Source organism: Westerdykella ornata (genome assembly GCF_010094085.1).
Source record: "Westerdykella ornata strain CBS 379.55 unplaced genomic scaffold EI97scaffold_45, whole genome shotgun sequence".
In the NCBI taxonomy this organism is placed as follows: Eukaryota; Fungi; Ascomycota; class Dothideomycetes; order Pleosporales; family Sporormiaceae; genus Westerdykella; species Westerdykella ornata.
The window spans coordinates 1-23,969 of NW_022986895.1; the positions used below are offsets into that span (position 1 = coordinate 1).

At 54.6% G+C, this 23,969-nt stretch overlaps 14 protein-coding genes across 14 annotated transcripts; 6 read left to right on the forward strand and 8 right to left on the reverse strand.

The window, feature by feature from the left end:
- Position 1: 1 nt before the first annotated feature.
- EI97DRAFT_485563 (uncharacterized protein) lies at positions 2-720 on the reverse strand (the record flags this gene model as incomplete). The annotated part of the gene is made up of 2 exons (XM_033802143.1): positions 2-463; positions 643-720. Coding segments are annotated over 2 exons (300 nt in total), but the record flags the coding sequence as incomplete, so codon positions are not given.
- Positions 721-1,521: 801 nt separating this feature from the next.
- Positions 1,522-2,324, reverse strand: EI97DRAFT_427104 (uncharacterized protein). Its single transcript, XM_033797213.1, has 3 exons — positions 2,022-2,324; positions 1,763-1,958; positions 1,522-1,711 (listed from the first exon to the last, which is right to left on the reverse strand). Exons 1-3 carry the CDS (start codon positions 2,100-2,102, stop codon positions 1,608-1,610), a joined length of 381 nt encoding a protein of 126 aa, XP_033649542.1. The 5' UTR covers positions 2,103-2,324; the 3' UTR covers positions 1,522-1,607.
- A 27-nt stretch (positions 2,325-2,351) lies between these two features.
- EI97DRAFT_407037 (M6 metalloprotease) lies at positions 2,352-4,791 on the forward strand. Its single transcript, XM_033796612.1, has 2 exons — positions 2,352-2,627; positions 2,716-4,791. Exons 1-2 carry the CDS (start codon positions 2,508-2,510, stop codon positions 4,588-4,590), a joined length of 1,995 nt encoding a protein of 664 aa, XP_033649543.1. The 5' UTR covers positions 2,352-2,507; the 3' UTR covers positions 4,591-4,791.
- Positions 4,792-5,329: 538 nt separating this feature from the next.
- EI97DRAFT_386648 (alpha/beta-hydrolase) lies at positions 5,330-7,008 on the forward strand (the record flags this gene model as incomplete). Its single annotated transcript, XM_033796079.1, has 2 exons — positions 5,330-5,467; positions 5,518-7,008. The coding sequence occupies 2 exons, from the start codon at positions 5,330-5,332 to the stop codon at positions 7,006-7,008; spliced, it is 1,629 nt and encodes a 542-aa protein (XP_033649544.1).
- Positions 7,009-7,214: 206 nt separating this feature from the next.
- Positions 7,215-8,757, reverse strand: EI97DRAFT_236704 (uncharacterized protein). Its single transcript, XM_033794006.1, has 2 exons — positions 8,305-8,757; positions 7,215-8,241 (listed from the first exon to the last, which is right to left on the reverse strand). Exons 1-2 carry the CDS (start codon positions 8,334-8,336, stop codon positions 7,341-7,343), a joined length of 933 nt encoding a protein of 310 aa, XP_033649545.1. The 5' UTR covers positions 8,337-8,757; the 3' UTR covers positions 7,215-7,340.
- Positions 8,643-8,978, reverse strand: EI97DRAFT_462304 (uncharacterized protein; the record flags this gene model as incomplete). Its single annotated transcript, XM_033801260.1, has 1 exon — positions 8,643-8,978. One exon carries the CDS (start codon positions 8,976-8,978, stop codon positions 8,643-8,645), a length of 336 nt encoding a protein of 111 aa, XP_033649546.1.
- On the reverse strand, positions 8,758-11,077 carry EI97DRAFT_236881 (alpha/beta-hydrolase). Its single transcript, XM_033794007.1, has 8 exons — positions 10,864-11,077; positions 10,676-10,807; positions 10,550-10,623; positions 10,306-10,503; positions 10,241-10,248; positions 9,446-10,193; positions 9,180-9,360; positions 8,758-9,108 (listed from the first exon to the last, which is right to left on the reverse strand). Exons 2-7 carry the CDS (start codon positions 10,771-10,773, stop codon positions 9,251-9,253), a joined length of 1,236 nt encoding a protein of 411 aa, XP_033649547.1. The 5' UTR covers positions 10,774-10,807; positions 10,864-11,077; the 3' UTR covers positions 8,758-9,108; positions 9,180-9,250.
- On the forward strand, positions 10,929-12,337 carry EI97DRAFT_437294 (uncharacterized protein). The gene has a single exon (XM_033799307.1). The coding sequence runs from the start codon at positions 11,327-11,329 to the stop codon at positions 11,948-11,950; it is 624 nt and encodes a 207-aa protein (XP_033649548.1). The 5' UTR covers positions 10,929-11,326; the 3' UTR covers positions 11,951-12,337.
- Positions 12,338-12,657: 320 nt separating this feature from the next.
- On the forward strand, positions 12,658-13,389 carry EI97DRAFT_446101 (uncharacterized protein; the record flags this gene model as incomplete). Its single annotated transcript, XM_033800006.1, has 1 exon — positions 12,658-13,389. The coding sequence occupies one exon, from the start codon at positions 12,658-12,660 to the stop codon at positions 13,387-13,389; it is 732 nt and encodes a 243-aa protein (XP_033649549.1).
- Positions 13,390-13,507: 118 nt separating this feature from the next.
- Positions 13,508-15,125, reverse strand: EI97DRAFT_437295 (NAD(P)-binding protein). Its single transcript, XM_033799308.1, has 4 exons — positions 14,569-15,125; positions 14,374-14,464; positions 13,932-14,283; positions 13,508-13,859 (listed from the first exon to the last, which is right to left on the reverse strand). The coding sequence occupies exons 1-4, from the start codon at positions 15,013-15,015 to the stop codon at positions 13,685-13,687; spliced, it is 1,065 nt and encodes a 354-aa protein (XP_033649550.1). The 5' UTR covers positions 15,016-15,125; the 3' UTR covers positions 13,508-13,684.
- A 422-nt stretch (positions 15,126-15,547) lies between these two features.
- On the reverse strand, positions 15,548-17,499 carry EI97DRAFT_437296 (Spo7-domain-containing protein). The gene has a single exon (XM_033799309.1). The coding sequence runs from the start codon at positions 17,280-17,282 to the stop codon at positions 15,687-15,689; it is 1,596 nt and encodes a 531-aa protein (XP_033649551.1). The 5' UTR covers positions 17,283-17,499; the 3' UTR covers positions 15,548-15,686.
- A 712-nt stretch (positions 17,500-18,211) lies between these two features.
- On the forward strand, positions 18,212-18,430 carry EI97DRAFT_437297 (uncharacterized protein). Its single transcript, XM_033799310.1, has one exon. It carries the CDS (start codon positions 18,226-18,228, stop codon positions 18,409-18,411), a length of 186 nt encoding a protein of 61 aa, XP_033649552.1. The 5' UTR covers positions 18,212-18,225; the 3' UTR covers positions 18,412-18,430.
- A 1,306-nt stretch (positions 18,431-19,736) lies between these two features.
- EI97DRAFT_236963 (thiamine diphosphate-binding protein) lies at positions 19,737-22,291 on the reverse strand. The gene is made up of 6 exons (XM_033794008.1): positions 22,191-22,291; positions 21,970-22,096; positions 21,747-21,912; positions 21,401-21,694; positions 21,034-21,355; positions 19,737-20,983 (listed from the first exon to the last, which is right to left on the reverse strand). Coding segments are annotated over exons 2-6 (1,788 nt in total). The 5' UTR covers positions 21,972-22,096; positions 22,191-22,291; the 3' UTR covers positions 19,737-19,979.
- Positions 22,292-22,932: 641 nt separating this feature from the next.
- Positions 22,933-23,958, forward strand: EI97DRAFT_386719 (SET domain-containing protein; the record flags this gene model as incomplete). Its single annotated transcript, XM_033796080.1, has 1 exon — positions 22,933-23,958. One exon carries the CDS (start codon positions 22,933-22,935, stop codon positions 23,956-23,958), a length of 1,026 nt encoding a protein of 341 aa, XP_033649554.1.
- Positions 23,959-23,969: the final 11 nt, after the last annotated feature.

Consider the following 23,969-nt stretch of genomic DNA (forward strand, 5'->3'; position numbering starts at 1 on the left):
GATCGCACTGTCGAGTCAATTGGGATTTAAGCTCGGGCATACGATGGATGAAGTTGGTAGGCCAGTTTATGCCAACCTGGCCTCCACCACGTACAGCAAGGAGTTGGTCGGCCATTTCCCATAGATACCCTAGAGTAGAGGCAAAGCCTCGTGCATCGAGCTTCCTTGTGTATTTTATAATAGTCTCCTCTTCGCTCCTAGTAAGCCTTGATGTGTTAGGCTGAGAAGCGCGTCTTGAAGGTCATCCGGCGCGTCGCGCTCGAAGAGTGCATTCAGAAACATTGTAGATTGAAGCAGCGCATCGCTGGCTTAGATTCGGGTCTCTTTTTATTGCTTGAATCGCCATAATAATTCTCTCTTCACAAGAAAGTAATTCAACATTGCGTGGTTGAGACATTGCTGTTTGAAAATGAGAGATGTTGATGCTTAGTGGGGTGCGTCGTTCGGTTGTGTGCGTCGTTCGGTTGTGTGCGTCGTTCGGTTGTGTGCGTCGTTCGGTTGTGTGCGTCATTCGGTTGTGTGCGTCGTTCGGTTGTGTGCGTCGTTCGGTTGTGTGCGTCGTTCGCTTGTAGATCACGTTAGTGTTAAGCGCCAATTTTCTACACCCCTCAATATCGACCCTGAAGCCTTAGAACTCCTCACCTTACACGCGCGACAAAACCCGTCATCATTTTTGTTTTTCGCCGTAATGTAGGTGTAATATGTCTCGTTGATTTTCCCCTGCTTTTCTGCCTTTACACCTACGACCAGAATGTTGAAATGGCGATGGTCTAGTGCACCCAAGCTATAGAAATGCTAAGCATTCGCAAGCGCCCGCCTCGGCTTTGCTTACATCTAAACCACCAATACGGCAATTTCGACGTCACGGAGTTCGAATTCAATCTTAAGTGATTCCAGTTGTGGTTTTACTGCTATGCGCGCTGTTCGAGACGCTTTGCGGGGCAATAACTGTGGTAAAGAAGAACCTTCCAAGATTCGTGGGCCAATTCACTGCTCATACAAAAATACCTTTACTATTGGATGCCCGTTTGTTCTTACCGCTAATTGTACCCAACCGAAGACAAAAACATTGGTTAGCTGTGCTTTGAAGGCAATTATTATCCTTTAAAAATATTTACATCATTACTCCCTTACACACACAGTTCATCGGATGCCACTGCTAGGTCTCCCCTTCACTGTCACGTCTCAGTAGACTACATATGCACCTAACCAAGAACCGTCGGCAGCGGTAAGGCCCACAAGGAAGAGATTGATTGCGTAACTTATTAGCAGCGGGGATGTCGGGGGATAGGCGGCGAATGACTGCAACAAGCAGGTCGTAGAGATAAGCTGAGGCCGGCTAAACTGGATTAGGCATGTCCATATTGACGGTGAGTTTTCCCGTCTCTGCGATCGTATATGATGTATCGACCGGGTTCAGGCCTATTAGACAACTGTTCCCTTATGCTTATCACAAACCAAGTCCAAATCCCCGTCGGGGTGAGGTCACATTTCATGGGATGGAGAAACTGCGTGCTGGCTCTGTAAATCCTGAGAATGTACCTATGTAGCCATAGAAATTAATTGCAGTCCTTATACTCTCCTCACTTTCCACTACCACGAGGTGCCTACTGATCGCGCACGGGGTCATAGGGGCGGGTCTGAGAAGGCCGCGGCGCGTCAGCGCTCGTTGCACGACTGGCCTGTGACTGCGATTGCGGATATCTATTAGCTTTAGAGATCAGCTTCTTGCTGCTTTACCTTGTCCATTTACCTAGCTTACCAACAGTCCGAGCATCGCGTATCGCAAGTGCCATCCGCCACCCTAGGACATCGTCCTCTACAGCAGGGATGCTTTCACTCGCAAGAGAAGCATTAACACAGCTCCGAACTTCTGATCTGATGGGGCTGGGAACGTTTGGCCACGTTATACCCGGAAATTTCTGCACGATCTTCTTTGCCTCTTCTCTCGTAACAGCCTACAGTATAGGATCAAGAAATTAGATTACGCAGTGTGTGCAGTTGACCTTAGGGCTGCTCACATAAAAGCGCTCCCATTGCAAAGGATCATGCCCAGCTGCAGCTCTTGCCTCTTGACTAGGTGCGCCTTTGCGAACAGGCATTGTAGAACGTGCCCCAGGGTGCGGTGCCAGGCGGTAAAAACGATGATGTTGAGGACTATAGCGAAGCTGGAGGCTGTCGACGTGTTCAGCGCGTCTCGGATGCCATCCACATGCGAGTTGGGCGGTGTGGCTTAAGTGGAATCCAAGGAGCGAATAAGCGCCCGGTTGCCGTTACCCCTGTCTAAGTGGAGAAGTGGCCCATCGACAAAGGTACAATGCCCGATATTGTCGATGTATAAATACCCTATCGAGGGTTGCCGCGGGGTAAGGTGTTCCAGGGCTTTCACTCCCTGAGGCGGTGCATTGACCCTCACCGCTCGAGATTTACGCTCGTCCTACTTTGGGCGACGAACGAAGTATAAAACACCTTCACTTGCCAATCAGCCAAGGTGTTAACCAACAAGCATGGCGCGTACAGCAGTTCAGGCGGCTCTTTTGGCCAGCTGCGCGCTCTCTGCCTATGCGGCGCCCTCAGGACATGGCTATGGGAAAGATGTGTTTGCAGTGTTGGATCCTCAGAAATGGGTTAGTTAACCTCTATTTTGTTGAGACGGCTGCGCAACCCCATGCAGGCTGGTAACTTCGTAAGCTATACAAGCTGACTATGTTTAAGGTGAACCCGGACAACATGACGTGGAAAGACTACCGTAACCCCCCGGGCACACACTGGAGTGATCCTTCACGGAAAGGGTCCAGCAGGAACTTCAACATTGCTATGGTCGCTGTCGACTACCCCGATCTCGACTTTGCGGTGACCAGACCTCCCAACTCTGATGTGTACGGGAACCCGCAACCATCTGCAGCAAACTTAAAACGATCAGATGTCCCGGCTTTCTATCGCGACCTGCTGAACAAGCCCAACGACTTGAACCAAGGCCATACTCTGCACGAGTACTGGATGGGCGACTCTCTCGGAAAGTATGGGGTAGATCTCACTGCGTTTGGTCCATATCGTCTACCTCGCAAGTCATTCCAGTACGGGATTGACGACGAGGAGGACGGGTTCAACGAGGGTGCATGTCCCGAGCCTCCCTGTTCCGTCGACCTGCGAACAGACGCACTCGGAGCATGGCGCGCCGATGTTGGCAACGCAACCGCGAACTCTTTCGAGCTTGTCTTCATCCTGTCGGCAGGACAGGACGAGTCTTCAACTTGGCAGGAGTTTGGCGAGATGAAGTTTATGCGCAAAGAAGACATTCCTGACGAGTTTGGACCTCCGGGAAATCGCAGCTTGCCCAATTATGCAAACACTCGCTACGTTGAATGGACATCTTGGGCCGCTGCATCCAACATTTGGCCTAATGCAGGCGGAGGTTCTTCCACCCAGGGCGAGAGTTCTGGCATGGCTACTTTCGCACACGAGCTGTCGCATCTACTGGGTATTGGCGATAACTACAACAACCCATACGGGACACCACAGCGCCGAGCTTACTCTGGGCCCTTCTCTATGCTGGACCGTGGAAGCTTCAATGGTCCAGGTGGACCACATACGCGATGGCAAATACCACCAGTTCAAGGAGCTTCCATGGGCTCACTCCACACTATGCGAGACAAGCATCACATTGGATTAATTACCAACGCGGTCGTTTTGCAAGTTTCTCGTGACGCACTCGCCGAATCAGGCCTCATCGTCGCTGAGATCACCGCACGAGCAGTGGATCCTGGAACGGGTCTCATGGGCATCAACATCACCCTTCCAAACGATCTTTCTCCACCTTGCAACACCTCTACGGATCCACTATGCGATGGAGGGCGCTACAACGCCTACAACGTCGAAGTGATCGACCGCATGGGCGCCGATTCCTTTGTCCCGGACTCCGGCGTTATGATCAGCAAGAGCAAGTTCGGCGACGCTCCGCAACCCTTCCAATGGGTGATCGACGCCAATCCGCAAGATATCAAGGTGGTTGATTTTATTCGCCCCGACGGCACGCCAAAGTACTACACTATTGGCGACTATCGCCAACTGTCTGATGCGCTTTTCCACGCTGGAACGCGCTCGGGAAGCCAGTTTGAATATGTTGACAAAGCGAACAAGCTACACTTTTATGTGATTAACATTAACCGGGACGAATCGGGTGTCCTGCGGTATATCGTTGGCGTCCGGTCTCTCGCGGGAAGCGGGCCCAGCCAACACGGTGTTCAACTCAAGAAGCCAAACAAGGAGGAACACCCGACAGGAACCCTATACACATTCGAGTTGAAGAACAAAGGCAAGTTTGCAAAGAGCAACGCCTCCCATCCTCAGGACTTGTCCAAGTACCTCGACTACGATATTTACCGGGTAGAAGCCAAGATTGAGGGCGAGGGATGGAAGGTGGTGGTTCCGAATGCACTCGCTACTGCGGAGTTCGGAAAGTCTACAGAGGTGAGTGTGGCGGTCGGAGGGGAGAGGAATCGCTCAAAAGAGGCGACTGTGACGGTCACGGTGACTTCAGAGTCGGATCCTACGAAGAAAGAGGAGCAGAAATTCAAAGTGAGGGTTTAGATGGATTTAAAGAGGGATATACCAGGAAGGGGGATATACTCTGGTAATACATAACGAATGCGACATGATGCCAGGTAAACATGCAACCGCGTTGAATCCATATATGTCCAAAGGATAGAATCGAGTGGCTATCACGTGATATGGTAATTCACCTCTTAAGCTATCCATCTTTTATTTCAAGGGCAGGATGTGGTCCTCTAGATAAAATGACTGTCAATGATGCATTTGCACAAAGTGATTAAAAAGGATTTCATTATCCCTCTGTTCGACGTGAGAACAACGGGCCAAAACTTGTCCGATGTTCCCGCAAAGTCCTCCCTCTGCCTGCGCCACAAGGCCGCCACCCGACGTTAAGTCCGCCACAACCCCAAACTGCGTTCCTCAACCTCCAACCAACCTTGGAAGAATCCCACCTAGTATTACCCCTTCTTGCCCGACCATTTCCGTCCGCCTCAGGTCCGTTCCCTCGTTCCGCGGTCCGCATATAAAACGTCATCAGCAGCAGCAGCTCCCCAGGCTCCAACCTGTGGGAGACTCGCTGTACCCACGCTCCTCCAAACTGACGCCGTTTCCATCCTCGCCGCTGCATCGGCTGCGGTACCTGATTTATACGCGGCGAGCGGCTGTCTTCAAGACTGCCGGGGTGACGGGCGCGGGGTACACGTTTCTTGCATTGAGTTCCCCCGTGCGTTTGGATTCGCGGGACTCGTCTACGATGGCTGGCTCAGATACTGCGAGTATGGAGGTGCGGAGTAGGACGCAGCAGAGCGCATTGGCGTCGCAGAGGGAGGTGGAAGGGGGTGCGGCGCCCGCGCCGGCACCGGGAAGGGTTGCGAAGTGGTTTCCGCTGGGGGCGAAGGAGGGATTTGAGCAGTGGGTATGTGTGGATTGAACCCATTGGAGTGGACTAGACTTACAATGATGTAGTGGGCAGGCCTCTCCCCTGTGGCTACCGAGCACCGCGTCCTCTCCTTCATACCATATCTCCAGAAACCGCCTACACATCTCCAGACAGGCTCCGCGCCTGTATCTACTGCCCCGTCAGAAGCCAACCTGTCAGCACCTCCGGCGCATTCAGAAGAACATGTCACGACGAACAGTGTCAACGACCCCTTTGGTCCTCGCAGATGGAACTCCGAAATGGTGGAACTCTCAGGGCGCGGACGCGCACTGAACGAATTCTCGGTTGAAAGGGTAGGTGAAGAGGTGGAGGATAACCTGGTCATGCTCCATGGTTATGGCGCAGGACTCGGCTTCTTCTACCGCAACTTCGAAGCATTATCTCGTGCACCGGGCTGGAAAATCTATGCACTGGATCTTCTCGGGATGGGTAGAAGTACGCGGCCAACGTTCAGGATACACGCAAAAGATAAACAGGGCCGCATCGAAGAGGCGGAAAACTGGTTCATTGATGCGCTCGAGGAGTGGCGCATCAAGCGCGGCCTGGAGCGGTTCACACTACTAGGACACAGTCTTGGAGGCTATCTCGCCTGCGCATATGCCCTCAAGTATCCCGGACGCCTCAACAAATTGATTCTAGCCTCACCCGTCGGCATCCCCGAGGATCCCTATGCCGTAAACGAAGACCTGCCCAATCCAGAGGACCTCTCACGCGGCAACGAAATCACCCAAGACATGGCCGCAGACGAAGCCGACAACAACCACCTCCCTCGCCAACGCCAAAAAGTCTCACCCCCAGACCCCAATCAAACCCCAAGGCGCAAGTTACCCGCCTGGCTCACCTACCTCTGGGAAGCAAACATGATCTCCCCCTTTTCCTTCGTCCGCTGGAGCGGTCCATTAGGCCCCCGACTCGTCTCAGGCTGGACCTCGCGCCGCTTTGCGCATCTCCCCGAAGACGAGGCAAAGGCGCTGCATGATTACAGCTACTCGCTTTTCAGACAAAGAGGTAGCTCAGAGTACGCTCTTGCGTACATTCTCGCTCCAGGCGCATACGCACGAAATCCGTTGATACGGCGTATCCAAGGCGTAGGGCGGCAGTGGATACAAGCGCACGATGCGCCGACCGTCGACGGCGACGTCCCTCCTCCTCGAGCCGCTTCCACCAATAGTAACCTCTCACCTTCATCATCGTCGCAATCACAACCACAAGCACCGACTCCCAGCCAACGGAAGCGCGAAACCGGAATCCCCATCGTCTTAATGTACGGCTCGCACGACTGGATGGACGTCGCGGGCGGGTATGCGGCGCAGGAGAAGATTAGGAAGGAGCGCGAGAGGGTACTGGCGAATGCGACGGAGGAGGAGCGCAAGCGGGATCATGGCGAGGCGAAGGTTGTTATTATCGATAGGGCGGGCCATCATGTTTATCTGGATGGGTGGGAGCAGTTTAATCGCGTGGTGTTGGAGGAGATGGAGGATGTGAGGAGGAGGTATCGGGGGAGGAGGAGGGGTTGAGGGAGGTTGGGTTGGGGTTTCGTGAGGGTTGACTTTGGGATTTACTGGTAGGGGGTATTTGCATGATGTTTGAGGAGTGATTAGCGTGGCGTATTTGGGTGTGGGGATATCTAGAGGAGCGTGAGGTTGTTGGATACCATTGCATATTCTTTTGTCCTGCTCCTTCGTGCGCTGGTTCAGGTGGACGTTTCTACATTCACATCAATTCACAGATAGAGAAAGCCGTTTGAAAGAAAAGGGTTATTATTCATCATCGAAAGAGATTCTACAGAACGCTAACCCGTAGTCATTCCGTACATGTATTCAGCATCCGGGTATCACAATCCGTCGCCTCATCCTTCATCACTCGACCCTCCACACCCCACCCCAGAACCCCTTTCTCCATGCGCCCGCTCACTCCCATCCAAAGACCGTCTCCCCGTCCACGGATTCGCCGTCAAAGGGCCCCAGATCACCCCCGCACCAGCATACTCCCCACCGACAGAAGCCCCAGCGCTCGCATACGGCGAACCCCTCCGCATCTCAGCGTCAGGCTGTACGCGTCGCACGCTGTCACTCCCACCTCTACCACCGGCGCCGCGTCCATTGCGCGGATGCTCTACAAGCACGATATGCGCTTGTCCGTCTGGAGATACGATGTGGCGGACCGAGAGATATGTCTGGTTCGGCAGGTCCACATTCGGATTGGCATTGGCACTGAGCGGTTCGAAGGTGTGTTGGGGTTGGCCGTGATGCGCAGAGCCAGCGGAGATCCAATTCGACGACGGTTGAGCGGACGGGACGCGCCGTCCAGCGCCGAGCTCGACGTCGTGCGAGTGCCATACATCGTCGTCATTGGGCATCGGCGAGGGGTTCCTTCCCTTGTACGCAGTGCTGCGGCGATTGCGAAGCCAGTCCGCCAGACGCTTCAGGTGCCAGGGGAAAGTGAAGAGGAGGACGAGCGGGTTGTATGTCGTGCAGAGGTATGTGGCTGGTGGTGTGCGCTTGCGGGCGAGGTCGTTGAGGAGGGAGATGAGGCAGGCCAGGACGAAGAAGGTGGTGAGCATGATGGCGATGGTGGTGCCGGGTGGGACGGCTTGGTTGTTGGGGTTTGAGGGTTTGGGTGAGATGGTCCTGGTGAGGATGGGCATGGTGGTTTCTTCTTTTGTTTCTGGATATCGAAAGTTGGTGTGTTCGAGAGGTGGGATGGAGGGTGGTGGAGATGACTGAGGCGGTGGAGAGTCGGTTGAGGAGGTTGATATATCGCAGTGTTAGCATTGTGCAGTGGTGTTGGTGCTGCTTTGTTGCTTGGGACATACACAATGTCGTGGCGGTGAATGGTGTAGCATTCCTAGAGAATCACGGTTCTCGAACAATTTCGCCTGAATTGCCCGTTTGTATCCGCCGCTTGACCTACTAAGGATGCTGTGCGACAAGCTGTATAGTCGCGGTATGTGTGAGTGGCGAAGTCAGGGTCTCCGCTTTTGAGGTGCCCGACGATCGAATGGTTTCCGTAGATCTTAGCGGACGTCTCCCTTTTATCTTAAAGGGGATTCTTCATATCATCAGCACATTAATGGGTATCATAGTCAGAGTCTGCCAACAAAGCATATCTTTACGTCCAACGTAAATTCTTCGGAACAGTCCTTCGAGCTCTACACCAGATTGCCGGCGTCCCTCGTCTCTCCCAGATTCGGTCCCCTCGGATTGGGCGGATACGCCCACTGCCTTAGCGTGATGATCCTGTGAAGCACTTCGTCGTTGGGTTGGGACATGGGTGTCTCCTCAGGCGGCGGTGCAGTAGACGTGGACTTCCTGCGCCGCAAGGAGCGGCAGGAGTAACGGCAGTAGCAGCAGAGGAAGAAGAAGGCGAAGACGCTGACGATGATGACGGAAATGGTAACGCAGAAGACTATGGCGATGATGCGTGAAGGCATGATGGGCGCAAGGTTGAATTCCATCGTTCGGAGGAAGTCGTGGGATGGTGCCATGGTTGGAAATCCGGGGTAGCTGAGACGGAGAATGCGGGACTGGGGCGCTTAAAGCGTGAAAGGCGCGTGGAAACAGAGTGGAGGGGAAACCCAACGCACGTCTTGAACTTGATATCTTGTGTCGTGACGGCTCGACTGGTGAGCTGGGCTTTGCAGAGCGGTGGGGGTGATGAGATAGAAACTAGGAGTAATAGTGAATACCTAGGTATATATCAGTGCCTCGTGACCGTGGTGCTTTTTGTTCATAGGAATAGATGCGCGGGAACGGACGATCAGGACCGATTAGAGGGGACTGTTCTAGCGAAAGCGTCGAGACTAGTCAAGCCGAAGCACTCTAGCACGGCTAAAGCGATAGGAGACCACTTCATCATCGTGTTATGGTCTGTAGTTGTTAGCACATGCGTATGGTTCGCTCCCACATGGGTTGGAGAGCGCGTGCTGTGTATGCGACGCTTCGACAAACTCACCTCCATGCTTCGCTATGAGCTTGCTGATTGTGATTTTTCCGGAGCTCCACACCTCTTGCCGTCCGGCTTCGCCCAGGTCTATGCACTTCAAATGCTTGGAAGCGAGCGAGCTAGGCGCCGGTTCTGATGGAGATGATGTACGCTGGTGTGAGGTCGATGACGCGGGAGCATCCGCAGCGGCCCGGATGGCGGTGCTGAACAGCTCCTCGGACTGGTCCCAGGGCATCGTCGTGTCGTCCATCGAGTGTACGATGACCAGACGTAGTTGAGAGCTGTTACGTATGAGGGAAGCCAGACGCCTGTCCGTAAACCATGTATCCCGCATGCGGGCACTAAACCACGACTGGAGCCTGGGGATCAGCTTGACGGGAGCTAGCACCGGGAAGACGCCGCCGATCGAGTAGGCGGAGAAGGCATTCCCGCTATTGGTAAACGCGGCGCACAAAATGACGCCTGCAAAGGTGACTGGCTCCTCTCTGGTGACATAGAGGTCTGCGATTGCACATGCTACAGCCGTGCCAAGCGAATGACCTAGAAGGACGATCTGCGAAGGAGGGATCTTAGCAGTAGTCATGGCCCACTTGACGACGGCGTGAGCATCTTCCAAAATCCCAGCCTCGGAAGGGGTACCCGTTGACTTGCCGAATCCACGGTAGTCGAAGGCCAATACGAAGATGTGGTCGGAGGCTCCCGATGAGTACATTCGGTATTCCTCTGTCCGACGACTCTGGGCTACCGTCGCAGTATTCTAGCTTGTTGGCTGTTGCGACACAGATAGTTTGTGACTTTGCTTACACCATGAACTGCAGTCTAATGTCAGTATAGGTGAACGCGAGGTTGAGGTGAAACGAGGTACACACAGTAGATGAGCAACCGCGCTTCGGGGTCATCGCGAAGCAGCTTGAAAGCCATCCTCGATTCGACATCACCGGCAGGTTCCGACTTCTCCGCAATGAAGTCTGCTGCGTGCCTGGAGTACTTCCCCAAAGGCGTTATAAGCCAGGCGAACAGTGTCTCGCCGTCGCTGGTGGGTATGCGGAACGGCGCAACTTGGTTTTCTGTCCGGTCAGAGTGCATCTTCGCAACGCAGATTCACAGCCATACTTAGGAAGCCAGCTCTTTCAGGCTCGCCGAGCCATTTCCCCGGCCATAATGTCACCCAATGCAGGTATAACATTCTATAGCCCGTCAGTCGTGCGTTGATAAGTTTCATGGTGTAGGCCAACCCACTGCTTCTGCAGCCATGGTACACAGCACAGGAGTGTGGCCGGTATCCATACTCCACTGAGGCATGCTAAAGGTAGCGCAATCGCACTGTAAAGACTCATCAGGCTGTCGGCAACTGCAAATGCAAAATGTTCTCTGGATATTAAGGCTCGTTGGGACTTGGACGTTGAAGGGGCTGGAATGGCCCTTACCGAACACGGTTAGCCTCCGCAATTCACCCCACGGTCCCCTCCGACGTCATAGCTGGGTGTTCCATCTCAGCTCCATATTCGTGCCCTCCCGGATGCCTAGGACGAGATTAAGGGGAAGTTTGCAGGTATATTCATCCAACGCAGTTGTTTCAGTACCTACAACTGGTCCTACCTAGTCGACACTTAATTCGTTTAGTACATAGGGCGTGCGGGGTCAGGAACGCTCCCCTCAGTCCCACGAATAAAAGATCGCACACCGCCTACAACGTACTATCGCCCTAGTACATGGCTGCCTGTGGTACGAGATCTGCTTGATTTATAAGCCTGGGGAACTCTCGCTCTAGTACAAAACCTCAAACAGCCCACCTGGAAACCGAGAGCCGCCATCTCCCCCAATCTCTCTCAAATCCCACCTTAAGCATCCTGAAACTCACCACTGGGTCAACTGTAACCATAATCCACAATGCCCGAGTCCAAAGACCTCAAAACCTACCACGGCTCCTGCCACTGCGGCACCATCACCTACCTCTTCAAACTCCGTCTCCCACCCACCACCGACCCCAACATCCGCGAAGGCCTCAACCGCATCTACAAATGCAACTGCACCGTCTGCCACAAAATGGGCTTCTTCCACTGCCGCCCCATCGACCCGGCTGCCGACTTCATTCTCACTTCGCCCTCGACGATTGAGGAGATGGGACGTTATAGCCTTAAGGGCATAGTGGAGTGGTACTTTTGCAGGAAGTGTGGCGTGCATGTGCTTGGGTTAGGAGGGAGCTGGAAGCAGGAGGATGTGGATGTGGATGAGTGGGCGGGAAAAGAGGGGGGATCTGGGAAGAAGCAGAAGGTGTGGGTTACGCGACCGAAGGGAGAGCGCCAGGAGAAGGATAAGGAGGGGAAAGAGTTCGTGAAGCCGTTTCACTATGTGAGTGTGAATGCGACGACGTTGGATCACGGGCAGGAAGGCTTGGATTTGAGGGAGTGGCATGAGAAGGGCTGGATCTTTTATGTGGAGTGCTGGAAGAGGAAGGAGGGCGAGGGGTCAAAGGAGCGATTTGGGACGCCCCATGAGTGCGGCATGTATTAATGGGGCCTGTTGGATGGATTGCAAGAGGAGTGCCTCTGAGGAGGCGCCGCTGACTGACCGGATAACTGTCAATCACGATATGTAGCTAACCTTGGGATTGGGATGCTGACATTTAAACGGTTATTGCCAAGGCAGTTACTTGACACTTGCTTATACGCTGATGCAGTGATTAGTGGTCTAGTCACTACTGAGGCTGTCACATACAAGTGAACACTCTCCTTTGTCTCCTCTGTAGGTGGGAGTACTTAGCTCGTGCGACTTAATTGGCTATAAACTAATGAGCTTTGCTTAGACCTTATGCTGCGGCTGCAGTCTCTACCAAACTAACTGCGAGGGCGGGTTTATTGATTTACTTCCTAAATGATTCATGGACTTGGAAAACAGCGGGAGTTGCTGAGTTGGATGTGAAAAAGGGGGAAGCTTGACATTGTGTATAAACAGCTCCACCCAATGACATAAACTCTCTGTCGACATTATACACAGGACCAACACGCCAACCTGAATAAAAAAACAATGGTCAATGATATTTCTTTGTTTCGCCAACCAATTTATTATATTCCCGCGACCCATTCCTGCACCCAATCTTCCCCTGTTCCAACCCAACCGCATCTCAGACACTGCCCACTCACCACTTCACCTCACTGCGCAGGCGCAAAGCCCCACCATCACCCCCTTCTCCCATCCTCAACTTCTACCACGCAACCACAATGGCCACCCCCCGACCTCCCATCAACCTCCTAGACCCCATCACGCACCTCCCCCCCCCCCGCCGCAACGCCTCCCCATCCCCATCCCCATCCCCCACCAAACAAACCATCATCATCATCAGCATCGTCACCGCCTTCACCGTCTCCCTCTTCTGCCTCCTCCTCTTCCTCGCGATAAAGAAATACCTCGCCCTACGCCGCGCCCGCACACGCACACTCTGGACCCAACCCGAGCGCGGCGTCTTCCCCATCGGGCCAGTCCATCCAGCGCATCCCGTGCATCCCATGCTCTCTCCCATCCCCGAGGTACGTACGCGGGCGAATTCGGATGTAGAAATGGGTCTACCGGCGGTAATACGTCCCGCGGAGCAGCAGTCTCCGGGTCGAGATCAAGCAAAGAAGAAGCGTCGGGATTTGCAGATTGAGGTTCCCTCGCCGAGGGTGTTTCTTACTGTAGATGAGTACGTCCCCATCCATCGGCGAGGTGAGTTCGACGGCGGAGTTGAGAATGCGAAGTTGACGGGTACTCTTACTCCTGGCTCTGATACGGCGTCCGTCGCTGAGGTCATGGTACGGGATAGTCTCCAGACTATCAGCACGCGGGCGTCGGTGGGACAGGCTAGGGCTGTGGATGTGGCGGCTGCTGGTGCTGTTGTTGAGGTCGTTGAAGTGAAGGGTTCGATCGAGCGTTCTATATGTCCTCGAAAGGACTATGGGGTAGCTCAGCAGTAGATTGTGCTGTACACCTGCATTGCCGCAACGGCCGGGATCTGTGAGTACATACATCCAGACCTTGCTGGTTCTATCAGCTACCTATGATCACGAAAAGGGGGAAGATACATGATAGCTTTCCCTTCTAGAATACTTCCAATAACGAGCTCCATGCTTTGGGGCTCACGAATACTTATATCTTTCCTTATATAGTCAATGTGCCAGCTTTCGTTAAACCGTGATGTGTTTCTTGCACGCCAACCTCCCCTCCTTAAAAAAGCCACAGAGACCAGTGAAGGAAATTGCTACTTTTTCCTTAGACCTTAACAACCACCTTCCCCTTATGCTTCCCCGAAGCCAAATACTCAAACGCCTCGGGCGCATCCTCAAACTCAAAAACCCTATCAACGATGCTCCCCAACTCCACCTTCCTCTCTTCCAGAAACCGATTCAAGTCCTCGAAATCCTTCCTAGAACCGACGCCGATTCCCCTAAACCATAACCGTCAGCCAAAATGCTCACTCAAGAAATACGAACTACTTCAGAGGGTAATCAACACTCACTGTATGCTCGCCCTCTTAAACAACAACGTCATCAACTCGCTCGCATCGAACCGCGCCTCAAGACCCCCCAAGAACCCAATCAGCGCAATCCTCCCATACTTCCTCAACATCTTCATATCCTCCGGCAACGAGCTGAGACCCACATTATTCACCACGAAATCCACGCCCTGCCCGTCCGTAAGTCGCAACGCCTCGGCCGCCACATCCGGAGTCGTCTTGTAATTGATCGTCAAGACGTCGTCTCCCAGCTCTTTCAACTTCTGCAGCTTCTCGTCCGAGGAGGAGGTTATGATGGGCTTGATACCCGCAGCGAGGCATAGCAGGAGAGCGAACATGCTTACGCCGCCGGTTCCTTTCCCCTCGTTAGTTAGTCACGGGTCACGCCCTCCCTTCACATGTACCTAGGTAATTATTGGAGACGAAAAAGACGGGGAAAACGCACCCTGGAGCAACGCCACAGCGTCCTTCCTCACATCCCTCAATCCCCCGAGCGCAGACCACGCCGTCACGCCCGCGCACGCAATCGTCGACGCCTAACTCTCATCAGCCCACATCCCCAACCTTTCTCCCTCCCTTCCCACCCACACTCCCCAGTGGCCAAACTTAACAACTCAAAGGACATGCACATTCTACTTACCTCCTCCCAGCTCACACCCCCCGGCAACCTAACCAAAACCTCCTCCTCAAGGACCACCCACTCCCTCAAAACACCCTCAACCTCGCCTCCCAACGCCCGCATCTCCAACCCTCTTTCCTCCCCCGTCAAACACGCCAGATCAAACGTCGGCGCCACCCGATCTCCGACCTGGAACTTACTCACTTTCTCCCCTACCGCGACTACTTCGGCCGCGCAGTCCGACGCCGGGATCCCGCCCGCGAGGACAGGCACCGGGTACCCGTTTTCCTGCAGCATGGCGATGTCCCTGTAGTTGAGGGAGACGGCGTGGATGCGGAGGAGGAGGGAGTGAGGATCCAGGGATTGGGGCAGGGGTTCGGTCGAGGGGACGATGGTGAGGGGGTAGGGGGGTGCGGTGCGGCGGTAGGTGCGGGTTGTGCTGGGGAGGGGGAGAGGGGAGTGGGACATTGTCGAGTGGGGAGAAGTGGTTGTTTTTCTTTGGACTGGATGTTGTGGTTACTTTGGTTTTTGGTAGGATAGTAGAGTGGATACGACACAGGTAGTTGGAGGGGTGGGAATGCCGGCTGTGGGAAGATGTAGGACAGTAGTGATGGGGAGGTTTGGATTTATATATTTTAGTTGTCTTTTAAGCCTAGTTGGAGTATCACCTTATCTGTTTCTCCGCTGACAAATGTCATGCAGACTCGCGCGAAACGAGGGACCTTGGGTGTTTAAGCGGTCGAATGCCGCGATGGACCGCAGTTAGGAGCAATAAATCCCGAGGCTTGTACACGTGTAAATTTCTCCAATAATGACTTGGGATGGCTTGAGGTAGCGCAGGCCGAGAACTAGGTGGGAAGAGCGGTGCTAGTGTTGACGATGGAGCCCCGGAGTGTAGGAGGCCGTATGAAGAGATGGAAAGTCAAGTCTTCGTCTCCTCCTGACACTCCCATAGTACATCATACAAAATGATAATATGCTCCTCTTCAGAATTCTTTTTGCAAGGTGTGGATTAGTATGCTGAACCTGCTTAAACATAGTCCCGCTTGAATGGCTATCAAAAACACCACCTGTAGTCTAAGGGATCCTAGTACACGCATACTCTGACCAACATGCTCCGCTCCAAGATCCCCTTCCACTCACGCACTCGGCGCATTGGGAAACACAAACGACTCCTTCCTTGAACTGCCCCCCCTCTTCAAATTCTGCGGCCTTTGCGGCTGCCCCGACGGACCGCTCGCGCTCCCATCTATCCCAGCTCCATCCGCATCCCTTTCCTTCCCCTTATCCCCGACACCACCCCCTTCCCTCAGCGAAGTCGTCCGTCTACTCTGCCACGCCACAGACTCATTCGGCGTCGTCGGCCTCGAGCCCGCCGCAAGTCTCACAGGAGGTGGGCGAGCCGACTGCGCTGTTCCCACCACCGCAGACACCGTCGAAGTCGAAGGTCTCTTCCTCCGGCTATCCGACCGCGTCGCTGTCGACCCCGTGGTACTACTGCTCCATCTGCGCTCCCGCTCATACTGCGGCCGTAACCGATCGTCCAGATCAGGCGTAGGCGTCGTACTCCTCGACGAGCTGCGCGACTGCGACCCCTCCCGCTCCTTCAACACGCTAGGCCTCCTCTTCCTCTCCTTCTCCTTCTCCTTGAGACTACTCGACGTACTCAGCGAATGTGACCGCGTATGCCTGTGATGATGACCATGCCTCTCGACATCCCCCGCGCCTTTCCCACCGAGACCAGCACCACCCCTCGCCCTCTTCCACCCCCTCCAACCTGTCCACCACAACCAACCCCCCTCAGCCTTCGCAATCTCCCTCCTCCGCGCCTTCACCCTCCTCCTCAGCTCCGCCCGCCGCTCATTCTCCCTCTCCCAATACTCCTGCCGAAACACCTCCCACCCCTCGCGAAACTCGGCACTGAACGGCTTCGGCAACAGCATGAGCCGAACATAGTCTCCACCCGGCGCGATATCCTCCTCAGCGTACTCCCTCCCGTCCTCGCGGATCTTATGCCTCGGCACCCCGCCACCAGCATCCAGCCCACTGCCCCTCTCCTGACTCAGATTCAGATAATGATACGAACTTCCCGGCGCCTCGCCACCCCACAAGCCCCCCGAAAACGGCACCATGAAGGCAAGCCAACTGACAACCTCTTTCCACCACCTCCCCCTCATAATGACTATCTTGACATTCATCCCGCGCAGCCCGCGATTCGCGAAGTATATCCAGCGCCGGGGCCACCGAACGCCGCGCTCCCATTGACCCGTAACCCAGAAGAGCAATGCGGTGAGCAGACCCGTGATGAAGCACAGTTTCTGCGTCATGTCGACAAGCCAGTACTGCGAGCCGCCGATCCCCTTGCCGTCTTCGCGCGGCCGCAGCCAGAGGAGGTATGTAAAGAAGGCGATCCACAGAGCGAGCAGCGTCAGGACGAAGGTGTTTTGGCGGCGGCGGGCGCGGAGGGTGAGGTATTGGCTTCGCAGCGAGGCTTCGAGGATGAGGAGGTTGAGGTAGATCTGCGGAGGGGAGGAGGGGAGGAGCGAGGTAGGATCTGCGGCGGAGACCGGTGCTGGTGGTCGGGGGGCTTTGAGGGAGGCGAGGCGGTCGGAGGCATTGTGTGGTGGGGGGTTGGCGAAGGGCGAGGCGGCGATGGAGGCGGCGGGTGTGTTGGGGATGGGGGAGCCTTTGACGGCGTAGTCGAGTTTTTGGGTCGAGTAGAGCGTGTCGGACATGTTGGGCGTGTGGGTCGAATTGTAGAGGAGTGGGAAGGGTGGTCCTACTCGTGGTGAGAGGGACGAGGTCGCATGGGAAGGACGGAGCTAGGCCAGCGGCCTTGATGCGCTATGTGAAGCGTAAAATGAAGCTGTGAGGTAGTGTGAAAGGAAGCAATTGCAATATTCGGGTCAGCTCCTGATATTCAGGGCTGTGGTCTCTTGACGCGACCGGATGAAGTCAGACTTGAGCTTCGGCGATGATGCAGTGCTCGGCTTTAGCACATGCCGAACCCGAGCTCCGTGCTGAGTTATCCGCACGTCGGTACACAGACTGCACATATTCTCCAGACTTACAAGTAGGACTGTTCAACATCAAGTTGGGTTGTTTGCTTGGAATGCACTTCTCGGACTCGGAAGCTTCCCACGTCTGTACAGTTTTGAACAGGAAGTAATTGAGCACACTTCCCAATTCATCTGGATGATCGCTTTGATGACTTGCCAACTTCCCTGCCCAATGTACGGAGGAACCTCACTCCAGCAATATCTAATGGGATAGCCCCTCGAGGAACTGATTGGTCAAAATACTGATTCATTTCTGCGGTGTCCTTAGTAGTGTCTATCATGTAGACAGGCGTGTTGGCTGACACACATTGTGGACCAGGCGAGTGTAGACCGATTGCCAACCACACACCTATAGACCGAATTGTATATGAACCAACCAACTCGACATCTATTGATCTATGAAGGTCTTGGTCTTAAGCCACCGTACTGTAAAGATGGACTCACGGCCCCATATCCACAGAATAGACACTGCATAACTGCACTAAGCCTCACTTGTTGAGCTAATCCTACTCTTCTCCCCAAAGGGTCAACATTGTACACACACAACACCCTCCCAGCATCCCCCCTCTCCCACTCTTGCCCTCACACTAGACACTAAACAATTCCCTCACCTTTCACAATGCACACACCGCGACCCCATAAATCCCCCTTCCCTTCGCTCCCGCACCCTACCCAGACCGCCTCAACCCCATACCCCAACCGCAACTACACCTACCATTCTCTGTTCCCACCACCGCCCGGACGGGGAAAAGACACCCGTCATCCTCCTCGTCCACAATGGAATCCCCTCTCTCCACAGTCATAATCACAAAAACAGACTTCACCACCACCCCCCTCCCCGCCGCCTCCGCTCCCCAACCTCCACAGGGGGGCTTCTCCTTCCCTCCTCCTATCCCCTCCCTACCCTCAACCCTCCTACCCAGCATGTCCCCCTCCCCAACACCCACACCCGCAGTACCTCTCTCTACCTCCCCTATCCCCACCCCCAATCCCTCCCTCACACGCCCGCACCAACAAACCATAATCCTCCAACCCCTCTTCGGCCCCAACTCCAGCACCACAGCTTCCCCAGACCCTCTAACCGCACACCACCTAAAAGCGAAACCCGACAACGGCTTCGCCATCACCCTGCTCGTCGCCGTCATCCTCATCGTCCTCGTCTACCTCTTCTTCATCGCTCTGGCCTTCTTTCTCGCGTACAGGAAGCGCTGTCCCAATTGCGTGGCGCTGGAGGAGAAGATACGTAGGTTGGAGGAGGGGACCGAGTTGGTGGTTACAAAAGATACGGTTAGGGAGCGGGAGGCGTGGATGGCGGCGCGGGGGGAGGGGGATGGACAGGTTGGTGAGCAAGTTGGTGGCCATGGAGATGGAAATGATGCCGGTGCTGCTGCTGTTGCTGCTGACACCCGTCCACGAGCCGTAACAGCGCTCTCAAACAGCACAAGCATCGCTACCGTAGTAAAAGACCAGCATCGCACCCTTGCCTTCAACGCCCTAACCAACACCGGCCCCCTCCCCGGCACCGGCCCGGACCCAAACCCCTACGCCTTCATGGCACACGTCCCGCTCCAGGATCCCGCAAACCACCGCTACGAGTACGAAGCCACCCCCGTCCAGTACGACCAACCAGACCAAGACAGCTTATACACCCCACCAACCCCCATCCTCCCTCGTGCACCGCGTCCACCACCCCCAGCGCGCCTACCGCGTGCCGCAGTGTCGAGGCCAGATTCTCAATCCGTCTATCTCCGCGCGCAACCAGCGGATCAGCAGGCGGTCCTGGACGCCGATGGCATGTACACGCTGCAGCGCCTCTCGGCCGATGACGCGAGAGTGCGGGAGTACAAGAGGGCGAAGGGCGCAGGCGGAGAATCCGGAGAATCCTGATGCCGAGGATGCGGCGGCGTATGCGGATCGATTGTTGCGGAAGCTGCGGAGGCGCGGTGGTGAGGCGTAGTCGATGAGAGAAGGGTTGAAGTGGCGGGAGGCGATCTATGCGGGAGGTGAGGATGTGAGTCTTGTGCCTGAGCAGGTGAGTTTCCTTTCATACGTGGCATGACCATTGGCAGGTGAGCGGGTTTCTCTCCATACAAATATAGCCTCTCCGACGTGGAAGGGTGATAGGTATCCCAATACATGTTTTCCATTCTTACCAATTTGTTCAAATCTTTTGGTAGTGACATGTGATGTTCTAGAAATGATAACTGGCGTTCGCTGAAAAAGCCGTCAGTTTGAGCCTGGAAATGTGCCTTGGAAGGAGACGGGGTAGAACAGAGCTTCAGTTGGTATACGTGCTGGAGTTCTTGTAAGCTCGCTTCAATTCGTGGTATATTAAGTACATGATCTCTTAGGAGTGGACATCCGTTGCTCGTTTCACATCGCCACGGACTTCTTATCCGGCCCGCCGTATTTGCCCTCCGGACCTTCGAGGTGAGCATCCAGCACCGCACTCGTACCACTAAGCACCGTCTTGATGGCTTCCGGCAGCAGTCTGTTCAATTCCTCGGCCGTGCTAGCATGTCCCGCCCAAATATCACCACCGGCAGCAGCCTTGGCGATACCCGAGTAGTCCGGAGTAGGCGCAAAGGAAATATTCAATTCCTCGTTGCTAACCTTGGATCCCTCGCCATTCGGGTGGACGAGCAGTAGACTCCGCCGCGGTGCGTGCCAACCCTTGTTGTTGAGGACGATGGTAAGGACGGGGATGTTGTAGCGCTTCGAGATCCAGTAAACTGAGCCAGGGACGGAGAAGAGGTATGTGCCATCGCCCACAATCTGGCACACGAACTTGTTCTCTCCTTGGGTGACAGTGGCGAGCTTGATACCGAGCGCACCTCCTCCAGACCATCCAAGACCACCGCCGCCGCAGTTGATCCAAGAACCCGGTAGTGTGGCCTGGATCTGATCTGCGACAAACTGGGTCTGTGTTACGGCCTCAATCGCCCAGATGGTGTCGTTCGGGCAGAGCTTCTTGAGTTGCTGTGCCAGATACGGTGTACCAAAGTGGCCATTTTCGTCCACCTTGGCTTCACTTGCAATGCCTTCTAGTTTCTTCTTGTGTTGTTCCTGAAGCGCTGTCCATCTGTCCAAATATAGCGGGCCAGAGAGCTTCTCCTTCAGATGCGTTGTGAGATATCCATTGATCTGTTCCAATGAAGTGCATGAATCCGCCCGGTATCTTTGCAGGGCATTGATGTAGAAGACAGGAATCTGCTGTTTCAGCGGATCTGCGTCAATGTGGAAGATCTTCGCAGTGTCCTTGGGATGGCACTGTGTGTTGATCCAAGGAACGTCGCAGTCAAGGACGAGGATGACGTCGGCGGTCTCGATGCTCGGGTCCTTGCCATAGCGGAGCCCTAGCCATGCCGGGTGGTTGGCTGTACAGATGTCAGACGAAACCTCTACATGTTGGAATCGGTTGTCCTACCTGGGAAACACATATCACTTCCTCCAGTATCAAGCACGCGCAATCCCTTGATATTGTTTGCCAACTGGACCAGCTGATCCACTGCTGCATGGTTCCTTCCGGAGTATCCAGTGATAACGAGCGGCTCCATCGCAGTAGCTAAAGCCTCGGCTATCGTCTGAACACCCTTGGGGGGTAGTGCTGCCGGCTCGACCGGGTGCCAGTACTCCTGGTTGAGCTGATATGGCGTGAGGTCCTCCTCCATGGGTTCTCGTGCGCCGCAGATATAGACGGGGCCTTTGGGGTCGCTCGTCGCAAAGGACAGTGCGCGGTTCACAATTTGCTGTAGAGGTCAACATCTACTCACTCGAACCAGAAGAGGACGCACCTTGACATTCTTGCCAGACTTGATCTCGCCAACATAGCGACAGTATTGAGCGACAATCTGTTTCTGGTCGGGTACATCTTGGATCCAGTGGATGTACTCGGTCCTGCTGCCTCGCATCTCACCTTCAATAGTGAAAGGCGAGAGCCCAGCGAAAATGAGAACAGGTGCACGCCCGCAAGACGCATTGTGTACGGCAGCTCCGAGGCCTTGGGTTCCGACGTCGACGTGAACGATGACGCATTGGGGTTTGCCGGTCAATCGCGCGTAGCCGTCGGCCATGGAGAGGGCCACCATCTACCATTGTGAGCTTATTACTTGTCCGAAGCGGAGCTTGGAGTAGGCATACCTCGTTGGGGCAGGTGATGATCCTTGGGAACTTTCCCTTCTTCTCATTTTGGCCCTTGACGATAGCTTCGATGATACTGGGATGGTCGGATCCAAGATTGACAAAGCAATGAGTAACGCCAGCCTCCCAGATGGCCTCGAAGAAGGCGAACGAAGCTGTGTAGACCCTATATATCTGAGTCAGCAAGCGTCGTCGGGAAACTTGGCGGGGTTCGGAGAAATACATCTTGAAAGTGGTTTAGCTTCCCTGCAGTGTGATTGAGCGGAGTGAAGGAGAGATGTAGGTCCAGGAGCAGAAGATGAGAGGTTACAAGTCCGAACCCGTGGCCGAGGCTTTTAGGAGAGAGGCGTCTGGGGCGTGTGGGTATTCATGGCTTAACGCCGGCGGAGGCGGATATCGAAGGCGGCATTGAGAGGGAGGCCCCACGGGGAAAACCGTACGTACCTGAAAAGGGTATCCCAGGAATAGGCTCAGGACGATTCCCCACCGCCTGCCAGACGCTTCATAAAGCTTGGTATAAGGGGAGTGGGATTGTTGAATGGGACGGATGGGAGGCATGGGAGATCCCGAGGTCTTTTCCCCGCATCTTCCAAATCTGCGGTAGCGACGGCCCCGCTAGTTCGGAACATTCCGCGCTCGTTCCGCAGTTGCGAAGCAGTGGTGGCCTTGGCTCTTCATCCCACCTCGTCCGACTCATCAACACCAAAGCCATCGCATCACGGTATCATCTGCATTGCTTCCTCCAATGCCATTGAAACGGCGAGACGAAGCCCCTTACTTGGCCTGTTCGCCTGACAAGCGCAGTAACCATGGGCATGTGCAGCACCTGCTAACCTCTCTAAGTTATTCCTAGTTTCACAGCGTGCGCTTCCCTACTCAGCCGTTGTCTACCCGTCGCATGGAAAACGTCGAGGTTGGATAGATGCGGCTGCATGCACCGCTTTCGTGCTCATCATGCCCTGGCGTGCCCTCTGGGATGATTCAACTATGGATTCCCTTTCTCGATCTCATCCTGAAACGCGTTTCGGCGTTTCGGTTTCAGGGGAACTCTCGCGCTTGAGCCGTCAGTATCATTCAAGAACCCAATGGAGTCTCTCAATTCCAGTTTCCTTCTGTCCAAATCCCTCCGTTCTTGCAGAGAAACATGTTTCCCTCCCTTCCACCTCTTCTCGTTTCTCTGTCATATATGCTCATATTTTCTGCTGCTTGCGATGTGCCGAGTCGTTATTCGCCCGATTTCACGACCCCATGGAAGCACTCTCCAGATCCCTCTTGTCATTCGACACTCCAGCCTTATATCGTCAAACACAGTCCAGGAAAAGGACTGGGTGCTTTCGCGAGCCGGCACCTTGAACCTGGCGACATTATTCTCCAGGAAGCACCCGTCATGCGGATTCGACCTCCACCCTTCCAGGACGGCATCGGCTATCCTATGAAGGAGATGGGCGCAAGTATACGTGAGGCGTTCGAGAGCTTGCCGAAAGAAGGTCAGGATGAAGTACTGTCTCTTCACGCATACACTACGGCTGCCGAAACCGCTTCCCCTGATGTTGATGAGCTGGTGCCCATCTACAGGAGCAATGCCTATACAATCGACAAGGAGATTGCCCTCTTCCCCAAGATCGCAAGAATCAACCACTCCTGCAGGCCGAATACGAGCTACGTCTGGATTGCAAGACTCAATAAGCAGGTTGTGTACGCGACGAGGCGGATCGAGGAAGGGGAAGAGCTCTCCGTAACCTACATACCGCTGTTGCGAAATCGACAGGACCGTCAGAAGAGACTGGATCAGTATGGCTTCAAATGCAGCTGCGAGGTGTGCGCTGCCGAAGAGGACGAGCTTATTGCGAGCGACCGCCGGAGGGAGGAGATCCGTCAAGTGTTCAACAACCTGGAGCCCCATCTGTCCTTGGAACCCGCTGAAAGCACTGCAGCAAGGAAAATAGCGCACGCAATGGCTGTAGAAAGCGCAAGGCTCGTCAAGCTTGTTGAAGAGGAGGGACTCTCCGATTACTATGATCGTGCATATCGCATTGCGGCCATCTGCCATGCCAGGACAGAGCAATGGGAACCAGCCGCCCTGTGGGCTCACCAAAGCTACCAACTCAGGATGATGGCTGATTCTCAGTCGCATGAGACGAAAGAGATGGAGGTGCTCACCGAAAGATTTCTGACGAAGTGGGAGCAGCTGAGATCCCAAAGCAAGCCCTGACTTCAACACCT